Source organism: Chrysochloris asiatica, unplaced genomic scaffold (genome assembly GCF_000296735.1).
Source record: "Chrysochloris asiatica unplaced genomic scaffold, ChrAsi1.0 scaffold00388, whole genome shotgun sequence".
In the NCBI taxonomy this organism is placed as follows: Eukaryota; Metazoa; Chordata; class Mammalia; order Afrosoricida; family Chrysochloridae; genus Chrysochloris; species Chrysochloris asiatica.
In genome coordinates, this window is record NW_006408906.1 from 1,264,785 (window position 1) to 1,284,261 (window position 19,477).

Consider the following 19,477-nt stretch of genomic DNA (forward strand, 5'->3'; position numbering starts at 1 on the left):
TACCATGGCCTGGGTCAGGCACACCTTAGTCCTCAAGCTGACATCTCTGCTCTTCAATACTTTAAAAAGTTCCTGTGCAGCAGATTTGCCCCATGCAATATGTCGTCTGATCTCTTGACTGCTGCTTCCGTGAGTGTTGATAGTTGATACAAGAAGAATGAAGTCCATGACAACTTCAATCTTTTCTCCATTGAATTTTGAATATTGTTGTTGTTGTTAAGTGCTGTTGAGTCAGTTCCAACTCTATATAGGGTTTCCAAGTAGCAGCTGATGAGCTTGAAGATCAAACCGACTTTACATTCCAGCATATTAAGTCACAGCACCTATATTTTAAATATGTTGTTGTTGTTGTGAAGTGCTATAGAGTTGGTTCTGATCCATAAGGAAGTGTAAATGGCAATCTCTGTCATGTGGTCATGCAACTGGGTCTTCCTGCTAAGTCACATCAACCAAGACACCTTGTCTGCATCCCAACAATAGCATATAGGCTCTGATGGGATTAATATAAGACCTGGTTTAAAGTACCCAACCAGCGCTGTAACCCTGACAGACAGTTCAACCTCTTGGTGACTCAATTCTAAAATTTTCAAATCATATTGGATACTCATGAACTTTCCTTTTAGCTGCCAATTGTTTGAATTTCATGCAAACATTTAAGTGTGTGATTTTTAACCATAAGACTGGAGACTTGAGTTCACCTATAAGAGCCTGGAAGGAAGAACTGCAGATCTGCTTTTGGAGAAGTATCCAGTGCAATCCCTGTGGGGTACAGTCCTATGCAGCCATTTCTGGGGTGGCCAGGAGTTGGAGTCAATTCAAAACCAAATATGTTTTCTTTTGTTGGTATTGTTGTTTGCTTTGTTTTGACAAATAGATTAGCTTTTGCTGGTTGTCTTTTTCTATGATATTTCCCAAAAGTGTCCATTTTAGTCAGTTTCACATGGAATGAAATATACACTTTATCATTTACAGTTTTGTTTTTCAGAGATTATTCTTCGCACTTAGTGAATCTATACCATTCAAAACTTTTGTCGAGGGGGCAAATCTCTTTATATATCATAAAATTCTCCCAATTTTCTCTACAAAAGTATAACTCTACAAAGTATTTCAGCCCAGGAACACTAATACTGTTGTGTCACATCTGGGGAGCTAATAGACCTTATCACAAAGTTTCCTATTATCTTCACATTTTGGGTGAGTTTCTCCCTGTCAGCAAGCATTAGATCTGATGCAGCATCTTCCTTGGTTGAATTCCATACTTTTTGAGTCATGAAATTGTCTTTATATTCCTTAAAGACCACTTTCATGCTCTATATTAACTGTGTGGACTGCCCTTCATATTCACAGAGGGTATATCTGACAGGGGTGATTTCCATGGCTGTGTAAATTGGAATCTAAACAGAGATGAAGGGACTGTACCACTATCAGTCATACTTAACAGTTTCTCCTCCAATTTAGAGAATTTATTGGTGTTGGTGCTTCTTGCTTTCACAGATAAGCCTAACCTTTTCTTAAAATAAGCCACTATATCATTGATTCTTTCCCCCAAAATAGGGTTAAACCATCTACTACTGTTGCTTTGCAGAAGGTTCTCAATTATAAGCTTAAGAAGAAGAAACATTGCTTATTTATTTCCGTATCTCCAGTGCCAGATTACAATAGTAGCTCAGTAAATGTTTGTCAAATGGTTGATAACAGGTGTAGCTTATCAGTTATATTTATGTCTCAGGCAACTAAAAACTGCATTGCAATTCTCCCCATGAGAAAGATGTTCCAATTTAGCTACTTTAAGTTTGGAATAAAATGACTGATTGCTTTCCTTCAAAATTATTGCTGATTTTCTCATTTTAAAACTTTTTTTTTAATGTCATATAATGCCATACATTTTAAATGCCTTTCACAATACTATAAAGCTGAGTTAGATTTAGGGACAAAATTCAAAGACTATTTTAAGAATTGTCAAACATATTTCTTATTTTGATGTCTGATGAATTGCAGCCCCAAAGGCAATTCCCAGACACTTTCTCTTTTTTCTTTTCATTCATAAGGTTACTAATCCAAATGACATCGTTTTATAATTCCAAAGGTATCTGTCTGCTTTATTTTCGCCAGACTAGTTTAAATTGATTTTGCTCTTGTGTTTATAATTCTCTTCTATATACAACTTGGGACCATTTCAGCTTTTGCCCATGATCTTTTTTATTTACTCACCGGATTTTTTTATTTTTTGGCTTTTTCTGTCTGAACAAATGTGATGCAGTTAATTCACTTTGCTCTTTGGGAGTTTCCATATATTTTCATTGCTGTATACTAATATTAAGTAGCTTCAGCTGGAAGACTGCATTTCACTATCTACTCTTATTTGACATAATGTAATCAACTCTTAGATTCATTTAAATATTTCTACGATCTTGTTGAAATTTGGTTTATCTCCTCCCCTAGTCTACCTCAGATAAACTATGACAAAAATAATAAATGAAAGATGATATGTGTTATAAAGTTAGCATTTTGTCTAGGAATATAAAGAGGTCTTTCTTTCAATGATGGTTAGTCCTCCCATCATTCTGATGTCTAGATTCTCTTTTGAAGTAGGGCTGTTAATTGTGTCCTTCCCTCCTGCAATTTTGACTTTCAGTTGACATTGTAACTGGTATTGCAACTGATATGTTCATGCAGAAAGTAATGTTGTGAAACATCTGAGATTCAAGGTTTATGTTCATCTCTGGGAAGTGTCTTCATTTACTAAGCACTGCGGAGTTCATCTGTCAATTTCACATACTGTGGTGGCTTACCTGTTGCTATCATGCTGAAAGCTTTTCAACCAGTATTTCAAATGAGAGTAAGATCAACCAAGGTGGATAGGTTTCAGAGGAGTTTCAAGACCAAGACAGACTAGGATGAGTCTGGAATAGATGATCCATTTCTGAGGCACTAGCTACTGAAATCCTTACGAATAGCAGTGGAACATTGATATAGCATCAGAAATGAGGCCCTCAGATTGAAAGGCACCCAACACTGGACTCAAACATAAAATTTGTGATGCAAGACTGAGCAGTCTTTCGTACCATTGTACATAGGATTGCTATGAGTCAGAATCGACTTGACAACACATGTCAACAACAATAGAGCTCTGAAAGTAGTCCTGATGTTGCTAGGTTTCTAGCTGAAAGATCAGCAATTAAAACCTACCAGCCACTCATGGGAGAAACATGTAGTGTCTACTTTGGTAAATATTTCAACTTTGGACTCCCCATGGAGTAGTTATACTCTGTTCTATATTCTCTCTATGAGTCAGAATTGACACTACAGCAATGAGTATGTTAGGTACCAAGTCCCTAGGTAGTGCAAATAGTTAATACACTCTTCTGGTAAAAAGAGAAACAGGTTGGAGGTTTGAATCTATCAGTGTCTTGGAAGAAATGCATTGTGATTGATCTACTTCTGAAAAATCATTGAAAAGTCTATAAGGTGTAATTCTATTCTGACATGATTTGGGGCCAGCTGGAAGTCCTCTGGTACTAGGTGCAGGAGATAGAATAAAAAAACAAGGAAAGCAACGCTTTACCAAAATTCGCATTCTAATGGAGACACAGAAAATGTATAGTTCAATTGGTAGAAATCACAGCAGAGATGGATTGTGGATGTAAAAGAAGACACGCTTGTAGGCACAGAAGGTAGTGGTCAAGGAATTCTCCCTGAGGAGGTGCTAGATGAAATGAGTTTAAAGGATTACCAGATGTAACCAGGAAAAAAGGGAGTATCTTCTAGACATAGGGAATATCTTGAACAGTGTCATATTGGCAAGAAATAATTTGGTAAGTACAGTGATCTACAGGTCATTCCAAGTTTCTCAGCTTGAAACATGAGCCAGCGTTTCTCTTTTTAAATGATACTTTAAGAACAGAAACAAAATGAACAGAGCTGAAGCAAATCCTTTTCGATCATCCAATGCTCACAATCCAAATTCTACAGACAAAATTCACCAAATGGAGACAAAGTGCCTATAAATATAATTTACACATTTTATTTTAACATCTGTAACAGTTTTTTCTAGTTCTTAGTCTTAAACTAAAGATGGAAGTTCAGCAGCTTGTGGATTTGGCTAAACTAGGGGAGCAATGCTTTGTCCAACTCAAGTTTGTATCTTATGTCTATTGTTTTTCTTTATTTTATTTTTGACATTAAACGCAATAACAGAAATCAGTTTTCATAACATGCCTGTAGAAAACTGCCTGTAAATTTCTTGGAAGGTCTTCTTTATCAATATATTTTATCATTTTTTTTAATGAGACAGCTATGCCATATATATTTTGTGAACTTGTTTTTTTAGTTTTCTTACTCTTAGTATTTTGTGATCTCTAATTAGACTTTTTCATTCTCATTCAATCTTTAAAACAAACAAACAAACTTACACTAAAGATGCCTATAAATCTAAGATATCTTCACATACAAATGAGGGAGTGTCCGTGTGTAATTGGAATACAAAGATTTATCTTTAGTAAATAAAGTAAATTTAGTAGTATTTGCAAAATAGGCAATATAGGTACATTAAGCTGAATAATTAAACTATTAAACAACTGCATAATTAAATGCTGCAGAGTGAATGGATTCTCTACAAGAAGCTGCAGTACATTAAAATAATGATTTTTTAAGACTTTAAGCCAATAAAAATCAGACTCCATTTAAATATGTAACATCTACCACATCCTGAAAGCGAGTATATGAAAATAATCACAGATAAAATGGCTTTGTAAACATGCATAAAAGACAGTCAGATTCAGTAAGTGTTTGAGTTTTTTGATGATTCACAGGTCCCTAAGTCCTAATTTCCAACAATTCTTATCCAATCCTCTGACCTTCTTGTTGTTGTTGTTGTTATGTGCCATCGAGTCGGTTCCGACCCATAGCGACCCTGTATAGGGTTTCCAAGGGTGTAAATCTTTATGGGAGTAGAAAGCCCCATCTTTCTCCCACGGAGCAGCTGGTAGTTTCGAACCGCTGACCTTAAGGTTCGCAGCCCGATTCGTAAGGTTTATATGCAGAAATGGAAAAGAGAAAACCATCTCTATGATATCTCTCTGGTGTACCTTTTCTGCTCAGGTTGCTAGAGCAAAGATGACTTTTTTTATTGTCTGTGTATTGACGTTGTTGAATAACAATTTGGCAGCTTTTCTTTGAAAATTTCAGAATTGCAGCAGCTGGATTTTCCAATTGCTGAATGGTGTGGAAAATTAAGTGACATGTTACCTTGTTAAAATGTCCCTGCTACAGAGCTAGGGCGACACAATATAGAAATGTGAGTTGTGCTAAAACTTTGGATTAAAAAAAACTACAAAAAAACCTGTTATTTATATTTTGTCTTTATGTTCATCCTTGGAGGTGGACCTGAAGGGGACTTTATCAAAATCTGGATCAGTTTAGAACTTTACCCTTACTAATTCTTCACAAGATCATGATGCCTCTAAAGTACCTCAACACCTTTTCTCTAAGTAGAATGCATCACATGATTTTTTTATTAATTGTTTTGGCAGACTCATTAAAACAATGTGGACAATAAAAAACACATGGCTTTAAGACTTTCCTTAAAAAATAGCGTAAAACAAGTGTTCCATAGTTTTGCTGCTATGATGAGCCTATTGTGTGGTCAGAGAAGCATCTCCTCTGTAAAGGACCATTTAGCTCCAATGGAGAACCATAGATGAAAGTGCTTGGCTCATTTGTCCAGCTGGAGAATGTATGTAGAGTTGTTCAAATTGTATCTCTATTATAGAAGAGAAACATTAGAAAAAAGAAGCTGAAAAAATATTAATCACTTTTAGACTGTTCTTTAATATTGATGTATGAGTATCATTCTTCTATTTTTTGTGAGGATGACAAAACCTCCCCATCATCAACCCAGCAAGAATGTTGAGTTGAGAAAATCTTATGGTCTTAGGTCGTCTTTTTTTTTTTTTTTTTGTGGTAACAGATTTACATGGTCATTAAAAGTCAGATCATTTTTATTAATTTTAAAAACCATACCTCATTATAAGGTATTTTATTTTTCACAGAAAATATTCTTGATCCATACACACTAGATGTTTAACACAGATTGCTGCTGAATGGATCAAACTGGTTTAGAATGTGGATCTCTTTATATTTGTGTTGAGAGCCTTATAAATTTAGCACAAATTTTTGGAGACCCATTGGAGTCCTGGTGTGGCACTGTGAACTAATGCGCTTGACTGCAAAGTTGGTTGCCGGTTCAAGCTTACCAGCTCCTTGGAAACCCTATACAAGGTCGCTATGGGTCTGAACTGACTCAACAGCACTTACCAACTACATAAGTCAGAAGATCATAAAAAGCTTGATATCAAACGTTATCAAGATTTTAAAATGACTAGGTTGTCTAATTATTTGCCACAAGTGTTTTCTTTAAGGAGGAATAATTTCCCATAGAGTCCTTGGATGATGTGTTCTGGGTGGTCAGAGGAGAGTTACAGACCACATTAATCAAACTGCCCTTGATTTCTGCTTACTGTAGTTCAACCAAGGTTTATATTTAGAACACACTGGGGAGCTTTCAACTGAAAACAATAAAATAAAAAGTTGAAGAACTTGTTTTGAGATCAACAGAGAAAACTAAGAATTCATGTATTATGATGAAATTCGAATTGAATATTTTCTAAAAAAAATATTATTTTCTAAAAGGCAAGAAAAATCCAAGGATTTTTAACTCACAGTTTGACAGATACAAAGATTCTCTGTAATCTTGTGGGGTGGGGGGCGATTAAAAAGCAGCACATAGATACAGACATAGGAAGATAATTATCATTATAATAGCCATATAATTATAATTATAGATAAACCAAGTAATTGAATATATACATATGTTACTAAGGAAAAATATTGACATGTTAGATATTGACTTTTTGTCTTTCCCTAAAAAGATGCACTTGTATTTTTGATCATGCTAGATGTATTAAAATTAACAAGATCCCATTAATTGTTTAACCTGACTGGCAAGATATGGAATTCAATAGTTTTTCCCTTCTCAAACTCTAGATATATGACAATAATGACAGTAGTAAAATGTAAATGCATCAACTCTTCTCTGTATGTCATTATTCATTGTTCAGCTTTCTCAGGCATATGAAGTCATTGAAAATATATTGGCTTAGTTTGTTGTTGTTGTTAAGTGCTGTCGAGTCAATTCTGACCCATAGCGACCCTGTATCAGGTTTCTGAGGAGCGACTGGTGAGCTTGAACCACTGACCTTGCAGTTCTAATGGCTTTGCAGTCTGGTGCATTAACCCACAGCACCACAGTTTAGGCACACCTCAATCCTCAACGTAACATGGTTGCTCTTTAACACTTTAAAGAATTCTGGTGCAGCATAGTACATCCTTTTATTTTTTGACTGCTTCTTTCATGAACATTGGTTGTGGATACAAGTAAAATAAAATCCTTGACAGTTTCAATTTTTCCTCTGTTCATCATGGCTTTGTTATTGGTCCACTTGTGAGGATTTTTGTATATTTATCAGCAAGTGCTTAAAATCCTCTTAACTTTCAGCAAGCTAGGTTATGTCATCTACATATTACAGGTTGTTAATGAGCCTTCTTCCAGTCTTGATTCTCAGATTATTTGCTCAGCATACAGATTCAATAAGTATGATGAATGGACAGAACCCTAGCACATACCTATCCTGATTTTAAACCATGCAATATACCCTTGTTCTTTTCAAGCAACTGCCGCTTGATTCATGTACAGGTTCTACATGAGCACAATTAAGTGTTGTGAAATTCCCATTCCTCTCAATGTTATCCTTAGTTTGTTATGATCTACTTAGTCAAGTGCTTTTCCATACTCGATAAAACACAAGTGAACATCTTTCAGGTATTCTGTGCTTTCAGTCAATGTGCTTTCTATGTCAGCAATATAAGAAATTTAGATAGAATTAATAAATGGTAAATAGAGAGCCTGCTACCATGTTTATAAATTAGATACTTACGTATATATTTTTAATTTAATAAAAGCTGGATTCACATAATTCAGTTTTTATTAAAGAGGTAAAAATCACATTCCTAAAAATTCAAGACTACTAATTGATTGTCATATAAAAATTTTAATCAAATAATTTGACTTGTATCCTGAGTAGAGATTTTGCTGATTGATCTACATCAGATGTGTTTATCTCTATAATTTAATTATTACCCTTGTTTTGTTTGTTTGTTTGTTTGTTTTTCTATCCCAGTGTTAACGAACCCAGTGTGTAAATTATACAGATTTCCCACATCTGATAATAAGTGGATGCGTATCCGGGAGCAGATGTCAGAGAGTATGCTTTCTTTTCATATTCCTAAGGAATTGATCTCCCTTCACATAAAAGAAGACTTGTATAGGTAAGAGAAAACCATTTATGATTCCTTCTCACAATAATTAAATTTTCTTAAGACATGGTGATGATAAATAAAAATCTAGACCTGAACACGCCAGTACGGTGTCCACAAGCATATGTGGCATTTGATCAATTGAAATATGACTCATCTGAATTGAGACGTGCTTTTTTTGCAAAGAACACACCAGATTTTGAATTTTTAACACAAAAGGAAAATGGATTCCTTATCAAAATGTTAACATGTTGAATATATCAATGTTCAATATATTATTAAATGTTTCTGTTTGATTTTTTAAAATTACTTTTATAACCTGACTACTGGAAAATTTGAAATGATATATTGTAACTATCATATGTGGCTCATGCTGTCTTTGTTTGGTAAGGTTTAGTGTCTAGTCAATAACACAAGCTTTGTCCTTGCTAATAGAGCTCAGTGTCTCTACCTCATCTTAACCTAAGGGTTACTCTTTCTACAAAAATTCACATTTGATTTTTCTTTAGATTTCTCATCTGAACAAAGTTTTCAGATAATTATTTGTCTAAAATCTCTTTGTGAAGATTGATAAAATAGGCTATACTTGTGGATATTGCTATAGACCAAAATTAAATTAACTGCTATAATAAGACAGAAATATTGTGAAATGATTGGTTGATTAAGGACAGTCTCTGAGACATGACTAACCATGCAATTTGCTTGTTTAATAAACTACTGCTGCCACTGTTGCATGCTGTCCAACTCATAGGAATCCTGTATAGGATTTCCAAAACTGTAAATACTTATGGGAGCAGAAAGCCTCGTCTTTTTCCATGGAGGGACTGTTGGATTTGGATTGCTGACTTTGCGGTTAGCAGCCCAATGCATACGTAACCCACTAGGCTAGTGACTTTAAAAATGACTTCTAATTTAAATTCATATGTTAAATAAGTCAAGATCCTAAATCTCAGCATATTAGCAAATATTTTCATTGTTAACATTTTGTAATGTCTGACACATATATCAGAGTGTGAAATGTCCCAAAGTTGTATTTCCATCTTAAATTCGCCTTAGTGCATGTAATTGCATAATAGTATTGTACTCCTTTTGCATGCTCCACATATTGCAGAGACGGGGTTGTCAAAACTGGTGGGTATTGACAAACTTAATCAGGAAGGAGTGAGTATAAATTCAAATTTGGAAAAAAAGAAAATACAACCTGAATTTTAAGAAAAATTAGAAACATGGGTTTTAAGACAATGATCTGATTAGAGGGCCACAAAAATTGAGAAACAGGAGCGTTCATAGTTAAAGTAAAGGAGAATGGGGTTTGAATCTTTGAATTGTTCATGGAATCATCAGCTTCATCACTGTTGCGTTCTTTAGCATTGAACACTGAGAACCTCGCCTACTGGAATATGACTGACTTAGTGACAACTGCATGCACAGCCAAACAAAACATTGCCTGGTACTGTGCCATCTGCATGGTTGCTTAGGGATTGAACTGTTGTGATCCACAGGCTTTTCACAATGAAATATCTATGTAAATACTCATAAATTTTAAAATATATATGTATGATACTTCATAAGACACTGACATTTTGGCATAATATTAGAGAAATTGTACTCACTTGGGCTAATATTTTGGAGTTGAAAATCTTAGTTGAAAGACCATTTAGATGCTTCTTATTATTGTTAAGTGCCATTGAGTCAGTTCCAACTTATAGTGACTCTGTATAGGATTTCTGAGGAACGGCTCGTGGATTTGAACCAATAACATTGTGGCTATCAGTCACAACACCATACTAGGATGGTATGAGATCTAAAAATCCAACAAGTTAATGGTGGGAATGTACAAAAAATCATTCTTCTGGCCCAATCTTTTTGTTGCTATTTGTTAACAGTTTCTTATTATTGTTAGGTAGTGTAGAGTCAGTTCCAACTCATAACACCTCGGTGTGCAACAGAATTACTCCTGACCCAGTGCTATTGTTACATTCACTTCTGTGTTTGAAACCACTGTTGCAGCCACGGTGTGAATCTATCTCATTGAGGGTCTTTCTCCTTTTAGCTGTCATCAGTTCAGAAGCATGTTAGATACTAAGAAGTTGCCATTCTTCTGCTTGTCTATTACATTTGAGTGCAACATAGTTATTCCCATTTTCATTAATATTTCTCTGCCTCTGTCTATTCACTCACAGCAAATACTTGGAAGAAATAATCAGTAGAGAATAGGGAAAAGATGCTATTAAGAATTTTTTTTATCAGTAGACCTATCCACTGAAATAATTACAGTGGTTTTCTTAATACACCATAGTGTTACCCACCCACCCATTCTCTTGACTTTTTCTGTAGCTCATTTTTCATGTGCATTTACAACATAGAAGGAGCTGGTGGGCAGTTTGAATGGACACAAATAAACAATGTCCCGAAATGCAAAGCACTATTAATTGGAACAGAATTGGGAATCATTTTCAGTGAATATTGTAAACTGTTCACTGAAGAAAATCTCATGTAAGCCCTGTAAAAATCAAATGAATTAAAAGCTTCACAGTTTCTGAGAATTGGCTTAAAATTGTGATGACAACCTTGCTCCATATACCTTTTCAATTCTTTCAGACTTCTCTACCTAAATCCCCCATCGTTAGAATATGTTTGAAAAGCACAATGAATCTATAAAAATGCATTTATATGAAAAAAGCATCCCCGTGATTTAAAAGGGAAATATAAGAAATTTTTAGGAAAATTGACTATGAGCTTCATTAGAGTGAAAGAAGATAGGAAACAGAATAAAAAGTCATAATAAAAGAACCATCTAAGAGGAAAAAAGTCAAGATAGAAATGATAATGGCTTTAATAATGAAATTTTAAAATTCAGCAGTCAAATTAAATCCACAGAGTTAGAAGAAAAAATAGATTGAGTCTGAGAACTCTTATAAGTAATATGCAAGACAAACATGGTAAACTCCTCAAAAATGCTGAACAAAAGTGAGGAGAAAAAAAAAAAAAAGACGAGGGAAAAAGTGCTGAAAGAGAAGAGATTAGTTGAATAGGGTAGAGAGTTACAACTACTGGAAAATTTAAGTGTTTTGGGAAGAAAAATTAGTGCAAAATGGGAACAGAATTTATGAATGGTGAAAAGGTGTTGTGCACTAACGTCAAGTCAGTTTTGATTAATGTAGACTGCACAAAAGAATGTAACAGTGCCTGGTACTCTACCATCCTTAAAATTGTTCTGTGGGCACATTGTTGCTGCCACAGTGTCAATCCATCTCGTTGATGGCCTTCCTCTCTTTCATCGATACTCCACTTTTCCAATCACAATGTCCTTCTCCAGAGACTGATCCTTCCAGATTACATGTCCAAAGCATTTGAGATGAATTCTCACCAGAGTGCTTCTAAGGAGCACTCTGGCTGTATATTTTACTTGGTCTATGGTTTATTTTTTATTTCTCTTTTCATTGCAAAGATCAGGATGACTTCTGTGTAGAGCTAAGTGGAAGTAGTCAATGAAACAAAAGTTATTGATTTTTAAATAGAAAAGAGTATGACCCCACATTATTATATAAGTACAGGGTATTTGTTTATTTGTGTATATTTACAAAGAGAATAGAAATGACATCCATAAGCATGTAGGAATTCAGGAAATGTCACCTATTTGGTGCAATTCCAGCCATCACATTGTTGTTATTGTTGTTGTGAAGTGCCACCAAGTTGTTCCAACCCATAGCAACCCTCTATAGGATTTTCAGGGAATGGCTGGTGAGCTTGAACTGCCAACCTTATGGTACAAGCCAACATTGCAGTCCACCATGTTAAACCACAGAGTCATACCAGGACTTCAGGCATCACATTGTTGTTATTGTTACTAAGTGCTGTTGAGTCAATTCCAACCCATAGTGACCCTGTATAGGGTTTCCAAGGAGCAGCTAGTGAGCTTGAACCATCACATTAAGGGCGAGTTAATTAAATGTTTGACCAAATATAGCAGGTTAATTTTTCAGTTGATAATTTTGTATGGTCCTTGAATGATCTTAAAAATTTTGGCAGAAAAAAAGATTCCTCATTCCTGTCGTGGCGTCCAGGTATGGTGCTGTGTGTTAATGCGCTGGACTGCAAGGTCAGCTTGAACCGCAAGGCTCACCAGCCTCTCCTCTAGTGCCCTATACAGAGTTGTTATGAATCAGAACAACTCAACGGCAGTTAACAACAACAAGAACAACCACTCCAGTCCTATGGGTTTAATTTTCGTATATATATAGTCACAAGTGTATTTTAATTAATTAATTTTTCATTTGTTTTAACTCTTGAGAGAGTGTAATCTCACTTACAACATTCAAAAATATAATTTCCTTTCACTAATCTCAGGTTGGTATATACAAAAAAGTAAGTTAGTATGAGTCTGTTTGCATGGAACAATGTGGGTGAACTCTTAAGAATACATACATAAATGTATAAGTGAGGAAAATGTTATCATTCTTAACTAATCATGGCATGGAGTACAAACGTTGGCAAGGAAATAAAGGACAATAGAACTTTCACATCACTAATACATAATGCCCTTGCCCAAAGTCTTTTAGATGATTTTGCCATCTAAACAAACTCTTGATATTAGTTTCACAGCCAGTGTGACATTTGGACTCAATAGGAACTGCTGCTTTTATTATATTTGCTATGGTATATACCCAAAGTGTTAACGTCTATGATAGGGTTTGAATCCTTTGTAATAGGGTTTAAATCCTTTAATTTGGGGTTTCCCTCTAGTTGAGGAAGGCATAAACATCTTCAGAGTTCAAGTTCAGGAACACAACAGGTTTTGAATTGCCAACAAAGCCCTTTCACAGCACTGTACTTTGAAGTTTATATTCTGATTTAGGGTCAGAAACTTTGCAATAAGATAGTTTAGACATTGCTCTAGTTTTGCTTATTTTGGTAAAGAAGGGCTTATATTTTATTTAGTAATTTTCTGATTCTTAGATCCTAAAGAATGGTATAGATTGGATTTTTATCAAGAAATAATAGATGATCACTGTCGAAAATAATAAAATGCAAAAAGTATAAAAAGGAGAGTAAAATCACTCTATACTGCTAACCAGAAATATATACTTCTTAATATATTAGTATGCTTCAAGTATTACTTGATGTATCACTCATAATTAAGATATCATTTTGCTACTCTACAGGGTCTTTATGAGTCAGAATCGACCAGATGACACTTAACAACAACAACAAAATGTTGTTATTGTCATTTAACATCATATAGTAGATTTTCAAATACATTCTCAGTACTCAAATGTGCAAGGATGAGTAAGTGTCATTGCTTTCTATATCTGTTATGTTATTGTTAAATGCTGTTGAGTTGGGTCCAAATCATAGCAACCCTCTATAGTGTTTCTGAGAAGTGGTTTGTGGACTTGACCCTCCATCCTTGCAGGTAGTAGTCCAGCACACTATTTTTATTTGCTTAGGTATAATAGGCAGGACCTTGACCTTTTGGAATCATGCACATTGATGTGTTACATTGTATGCATAAGAAATTAAGGTTACTATCCAGTTGACTTTCATTTATGGATGTTTGTTATTAAGTGTCATCGAGTTGGTTTCGACTCATAGAGACCTTGTATAGGGTTTCTGAGGAGCAGTTGGTGAACTTGAACCACTGACCATGCAGTTCAAACCAACCTTACAGTTCATCACATTAACCTGCAGTACCACACAGGATTCCAATTAAGGATATGTTGTTGTTGTTGTTGTGTCCCATCGAGTCGGTTCTGACTCACAGCAACCCTGTATAGGGTATCCGAGGAGTGACTGGTGAGTTTGAACAACTAACCTCGTGGTTCACACCAACCTTGCAGTCTAGCTCATTAATCTTCAGTGCCACACTAAAATAGCCCACTGTAATCACCAAAAGCAAACCAAAGTCACTACCATCAATTTAGTTAATTCTGATGTCAGATGGATCTTGACTGTGCTCTATTAAAAAAAAAAACAAAAAAAACTTTTGATTGTGTAGCTCATGACAAGCTATAGACAACATTGCAGAGAATAAGTATTCAGAAACACCTCATTGTGCTCATGAGGAGCCTGTACATAGACTAGGCTGTAGTTATTCAGATAGAACAAGCTTACTCAAAATGGATTAAATTTAGGAAAGGCATGCTTCTTTTACCATACATATTCAATCTGTGTGCTGATGACATAATCTGAGAAGTTAGATTGTGGCATCAGGATTGGAGGAAGACTCACTAACTAACTGTGATATGCAGATGATATTACTTTACTTGTTCAAAGCAAAGAGGACTTAAAGTACTTACTGATGAGGACCAAGGACCACAGCTTTTGGTATGGGTTGTGCCTCAATGTTAAGATAACAAAAATCCTCACCGCTGGACCAATAAATGACATCCAGATAAATGTAGACAATATTGAAGTTGTCAAAGACTTCATTTTGCTTAGATCCATCATCAACAGAAGTCAAGCAATCAAATGACACATTGCATTGGGCAAATCTGCTACATAAGACCTCTTTAAAGTATCGAAGAGCAAAGATGTCCATTCTTGGACTAAGTTGCACCTGACCTAAGCCTTGGTATTTTCACTAACCTCATATGCATGTGAAAGTTGGACAGTGAATTAGGAAGACCATAGAAGAATTGATGCATTTGAGTTATGATGTTGGAGGAGAATATTAAAAGTACCTTGGAATGTCCGAACAAGCCAATCTGTGTTGGAAGAAATTCAGCCAGAATACTAGGATGAATAGACATCACCTCTCATACTTTGGACATATTATTAGGAAGGACAAGTCACTGGAGAAGGATATCATGTTTGCTAAAGTGGAGGATTGGGAAAAAAAAAAGAGAGTCCCCATGGAGATGGATTTGCACAGTGGCAGCAGCAGTGGGCTCAAGCATAGCAACAGTTGTGAGGTTGGTGCATGAACAGACAGTGCATCGTTAATGTTGTGCATAGGGTCTCTATGAGTCCGTACTAGATGACACCATATATACTCATATACCACCATATATACTCATAAGGGCTATTTATATACTCAACATAGTGACCTTTTTTATAATAAATCTATTTTATAATTATTCTTAATTTACTCTTTAAATTTTTATTAATTACAGGAGCTTTTATGTATATTTGTGATTTTCTTAATGTGGTTAGAAATTTTACTGTTACACTATACTTTGAACATTTTTGCTTATTTTACATTTTAAATGTCAATTATCTGGGATTTTTAGCTATAATATTAGTAGAGTCCCTGTGTTTTCCAAATGATTAAACACTTGACTAGTACCAAAGGTTAGCAGTCTGAACCCACCCAGACATGCCTCAAAGGACAAGCATGCAAATCTACTTCTGAAAGGTTTTTTTTAACTCTCTGGTGTGTAGTTTTACTATGTACACATAAGTTTTCTGTGAATCAGAATTGACAATTTTATTTTTTTTAAGTGAAACTGCAAATTAGCAAGATTTCTGAAAACGTATCCAATTTCCTCAATATCATTGTATATTCAATTTCGTTCCTGCCTACTTATGATACTTGCCAAGTTTTCATGCTTCACCACTTTCATCCCTAATGTAATTAAGAAAATTAAGTAGTAACAACAACAGCAACCCATTTACTTTCAAAGAACTAGTATATTTGGATTATTCACTTTTTCTATTCAGGGATAGGATTTGTTCAAAACTTATTTTATATATACAAATATACTTTTGTAGTTTCTTCATATAAATTTTGTATATTTCTCATAAATCAAACCTAAAAACCCAACCCAACCTTCTACTGTTGAATCAGTTCTAACATATTTCATAAGATTTATGTCCTGCTTTTTACTGATCTCTACAATGCCACATGACGTTACTTATCAATTCTATCCTTCCTGTGTCTCATACATTTATGTCTCTTTTCTTCTTGTTTTAAACAAATCTCTTTGAGTGCATATTTATTTTATTTCTATTCTGAATAGAATTTAAATGATGAAAATATTAATATCTTAGCATTTTTTAAAAATTACTTTTTTATTAAAAACTGCACTGAACACTAAATGTCCACCTTTACAATAAACAAACACGGTAACAGTGGCTCACACTAAAACGAAACATACTTCCGATAGCCAGAATCTCTCTTGGGACAGCTTGAAAGGGTTTTTTTTTTGTTGTTGTTGTTGTTTTTGTTTGTTTTTGACACAAAAAACAGGAATGTACCTATACAAAGGCTCAAAATAGGCCATCTTTTAAAACAAAAAAGTGATGATTCACAAAAGACTATGAATATAACATGTAGTTAGTGGATACAAATCTAATAGGATTTGTTAAAATCAGTCACATCTAATAACACATCTGAAGTGTTCTTGTATAAAATATCATGTGAAGAAAAGAAGACTTTTATCAATGTCTAAAAAAGTGGGTTTGTTCATAGACAATCTGGCAAGTTACCATAAAAAGGGTTTCCTGAGACATAAGGAAATGCAACATTATTCTTGAACCCTTTCAGTTCAAGACTTTCCACTCAATAAAATAGCTGAGGATCTGAAACTGAGAAAATATATTTGAGCACAAACAACTTCTGAAACTCAATACTCTTCTTTTTTTTGCATCATTAGAGGGTATTACTGAACCTACAGTCAACTTGCCTGCTCAGTACACAGTCAGGGGGTGCTGACTTCAGTCCAAGTTCACCCCTGCGGCATTGGAGTTTAATATTCCTATTAGCAAAAGAGGCCAGCAGCCCCCAGGGACCAAAGGGACTAGAGTCATAGGGGTGGTGGTGGGAGGGGATCTCCTCTTTTCATTTCATATTTTGATGGTGGGAACTCTAGATGCAATATTCTAGAGCGAAGTGCTCTGAACCTGCTGTGCCCAAGGAACTGAGAAAGGAAAAAGAGCTATTTATTCTTGGTGATTGGATGCAGATGAGAAACTGAACACACACTAACAGAAGTTGGTCGTTAACAAATCACACCCAAGTCTTTCCACGCACGCACAGCAAGTGGTATCTCCGGTTTCTGGGCTTCCAGCTCCGGTGTAGGTTAGCATGCCTCAGGTCCAGAATCGGTGAGGACGATGGTCCAATCCCTTTCCGCGAAGGTCTCTATTGCTCACTGTCTCTTGGTCCTAGGTTTACACGAACGACTCCCCTTAGCATTCTCTGCTATTGCTCCTTGGGGTGCTCACGATTGTTCCCATGTTTTGTGGGCTGGTTGGGAGAAGGGGCTTGGGAAGGGTGTGCCACTGTAGAGAGGTTATGAGTCACCAGGATGTCTCCGGGGATGATGCCTTCCATGGCAGCAGGAAGTCCTCCTGGAGCCACGCCCACAATACCTGTTAGATACCTGTAGGTGGCGCCATTGAGCTCTGGATGAATTGCTTGCTGATCTATTACTGACCAGGGAGCTGTTGTAACAAAGAATTCCTTGTTCACACAGTTTCTTAGGTTTTCTGGGATGCGACCTGTAATGGCCCTGCGGATCTCGGTGGCAGCGCCCTCCCGCATCTCTAGTGAGGCTTGCTCACTATACCAGGCCGTGTGGGGCGTGCAGATGAGATTCGGGACGTCTTTCAGTGGGCCTTGAGCGAAGCTAGATGATGCAGATGAGAACCTGCTAGTTTATGTCTAGTTTTTGCAGTAACTTATTATGTAACGTTTCCATCCAAATACTTCATGAATGCATTAAAAAACACATTCCCTATTTGGGATGTGAACAATTTAATATTTCTATTAATTTCAGTTTTCATAATATCATATTATATTTTCAACAATCTTATCTCCCTGTCTATATCTTTCAGCTTCTCTGTCTTTTTTTATTATTATTTGAACTGGTGGGGACTACGGTAATTACAGGCTAAATTTCCCAATGACTTCTATGTTGTCAAATCCAAAGAACACTCTTTGGTCTTCATCTTTTCGCCTCTCAGCTGTACTAAACTGCTTCTAGTGTGAAACCACACATTTATATGGTCTTCCATCAATTGCTGTTGTTCCTCAATCTTTTGTTACTCAAGTGATCTTTCCGTTCTTCTCACTCTATGCATCTCTTGTTGTTAAGTGCTGTCAAGTCGATTCTGACTCATAATGATGTTGTATAGGGTTTTCAAGGTGCAGCTAGTGGGTTTAAACCACCCACCTTGAGACTAGCAGTCCATTGCCATGCCAGGACTCCATCTCTTGGGGGTTAATACTTTTTGTATTGCTCTAATACCCTTACCCTCTTTGTAATCTGTCACATCCAATCCCATGGAGTCCACTGCTACCAATGTGCTGTGGTAGCTTGGTGGTTACGAATCAGGCTGCGAATCTCAGGGACAGCAGTTATATACTACCAGTTGTTCTGTGGGAGAAACATGAGGCTTTCTGCTCCCATAAAGATTTACAGCCTCGGAAACCCTGTACAGGGTCGCTATGAGTCGGAACTGACTCCATGGCACATAACAACAACATAACAACTTTTAATTGTCATCTAAACTTATGATGTTATTGTTGTGTGCTGTCAATTTGGTTCCAAATCATGCGTCGACTTTTGTACCTTGGAGTGACTTTTCAATTCAAACTGCTGACTTGGCAATTTGTTGTAATCTATTACATCACCTCTACTTGATTTACTGCTAAGCATTTGTACTCAGATGGATTACATATGTCAGGAAGCAGTAGCTTCACATTTTGATATTTTTACTTAATAAAGGTTTCTTTGATTTTGTAATAATACTTTCCGGTATCCTGTTAAAATGCTCAGTATAGCACTTTCTTCCAGTTTTCCAGAATCATGATCCATAAGGAATTTGTCATTGAAAAAGACCATAACTTTTTTAAAATCTAGCATACTCTAAGTGTGGAGAAAAAAAACAAAACAAAACAAAAACAAATCGGCCTATGTATTATAGTGAATTATTTAATATCTCTTCTTGTCATAGTCTGCAATTCCCCACCAAATGATTTTTTCCTGATAGTCTGGGTAAGAAAAGTTGGAGGAAGATGTCAATGGATTATATGATAGTTTTAGCATGTTGTTAACAAGGCTAATTTTGATTGATCAGTTTTTACAGTACTGCTGGATAGAAAATGAGCCATTTCTGAGTAAAGGGGAGGTCTCATTACCATCAAAGAAGAAACAGA

General features: G+C 35.7%; 1 protein-coding gene across 1 annotated transcript in view; it reads left to right on the plus strand.

Annotated features, from left to right (window-relative positions):
• Positions 1–19,477, plus strand: part of INPP4B (inositol polyphosphate-4-phosphatase, type II, 105kDa) — a 713,554-nt gene that overhangs the window by 343,734 nt on the left and 350,343 nt on the right. The window contains exon 9 of the mRNA XM_006876519.1: positions 8,238–8,385. Coding sequence (XP_006876581.1) covers positions 8,238–8,385 — 148 coding nt within the window. The remainder of the gene's footprint in view (positions 1–8,237; positions 8,386–19,477) is intronic.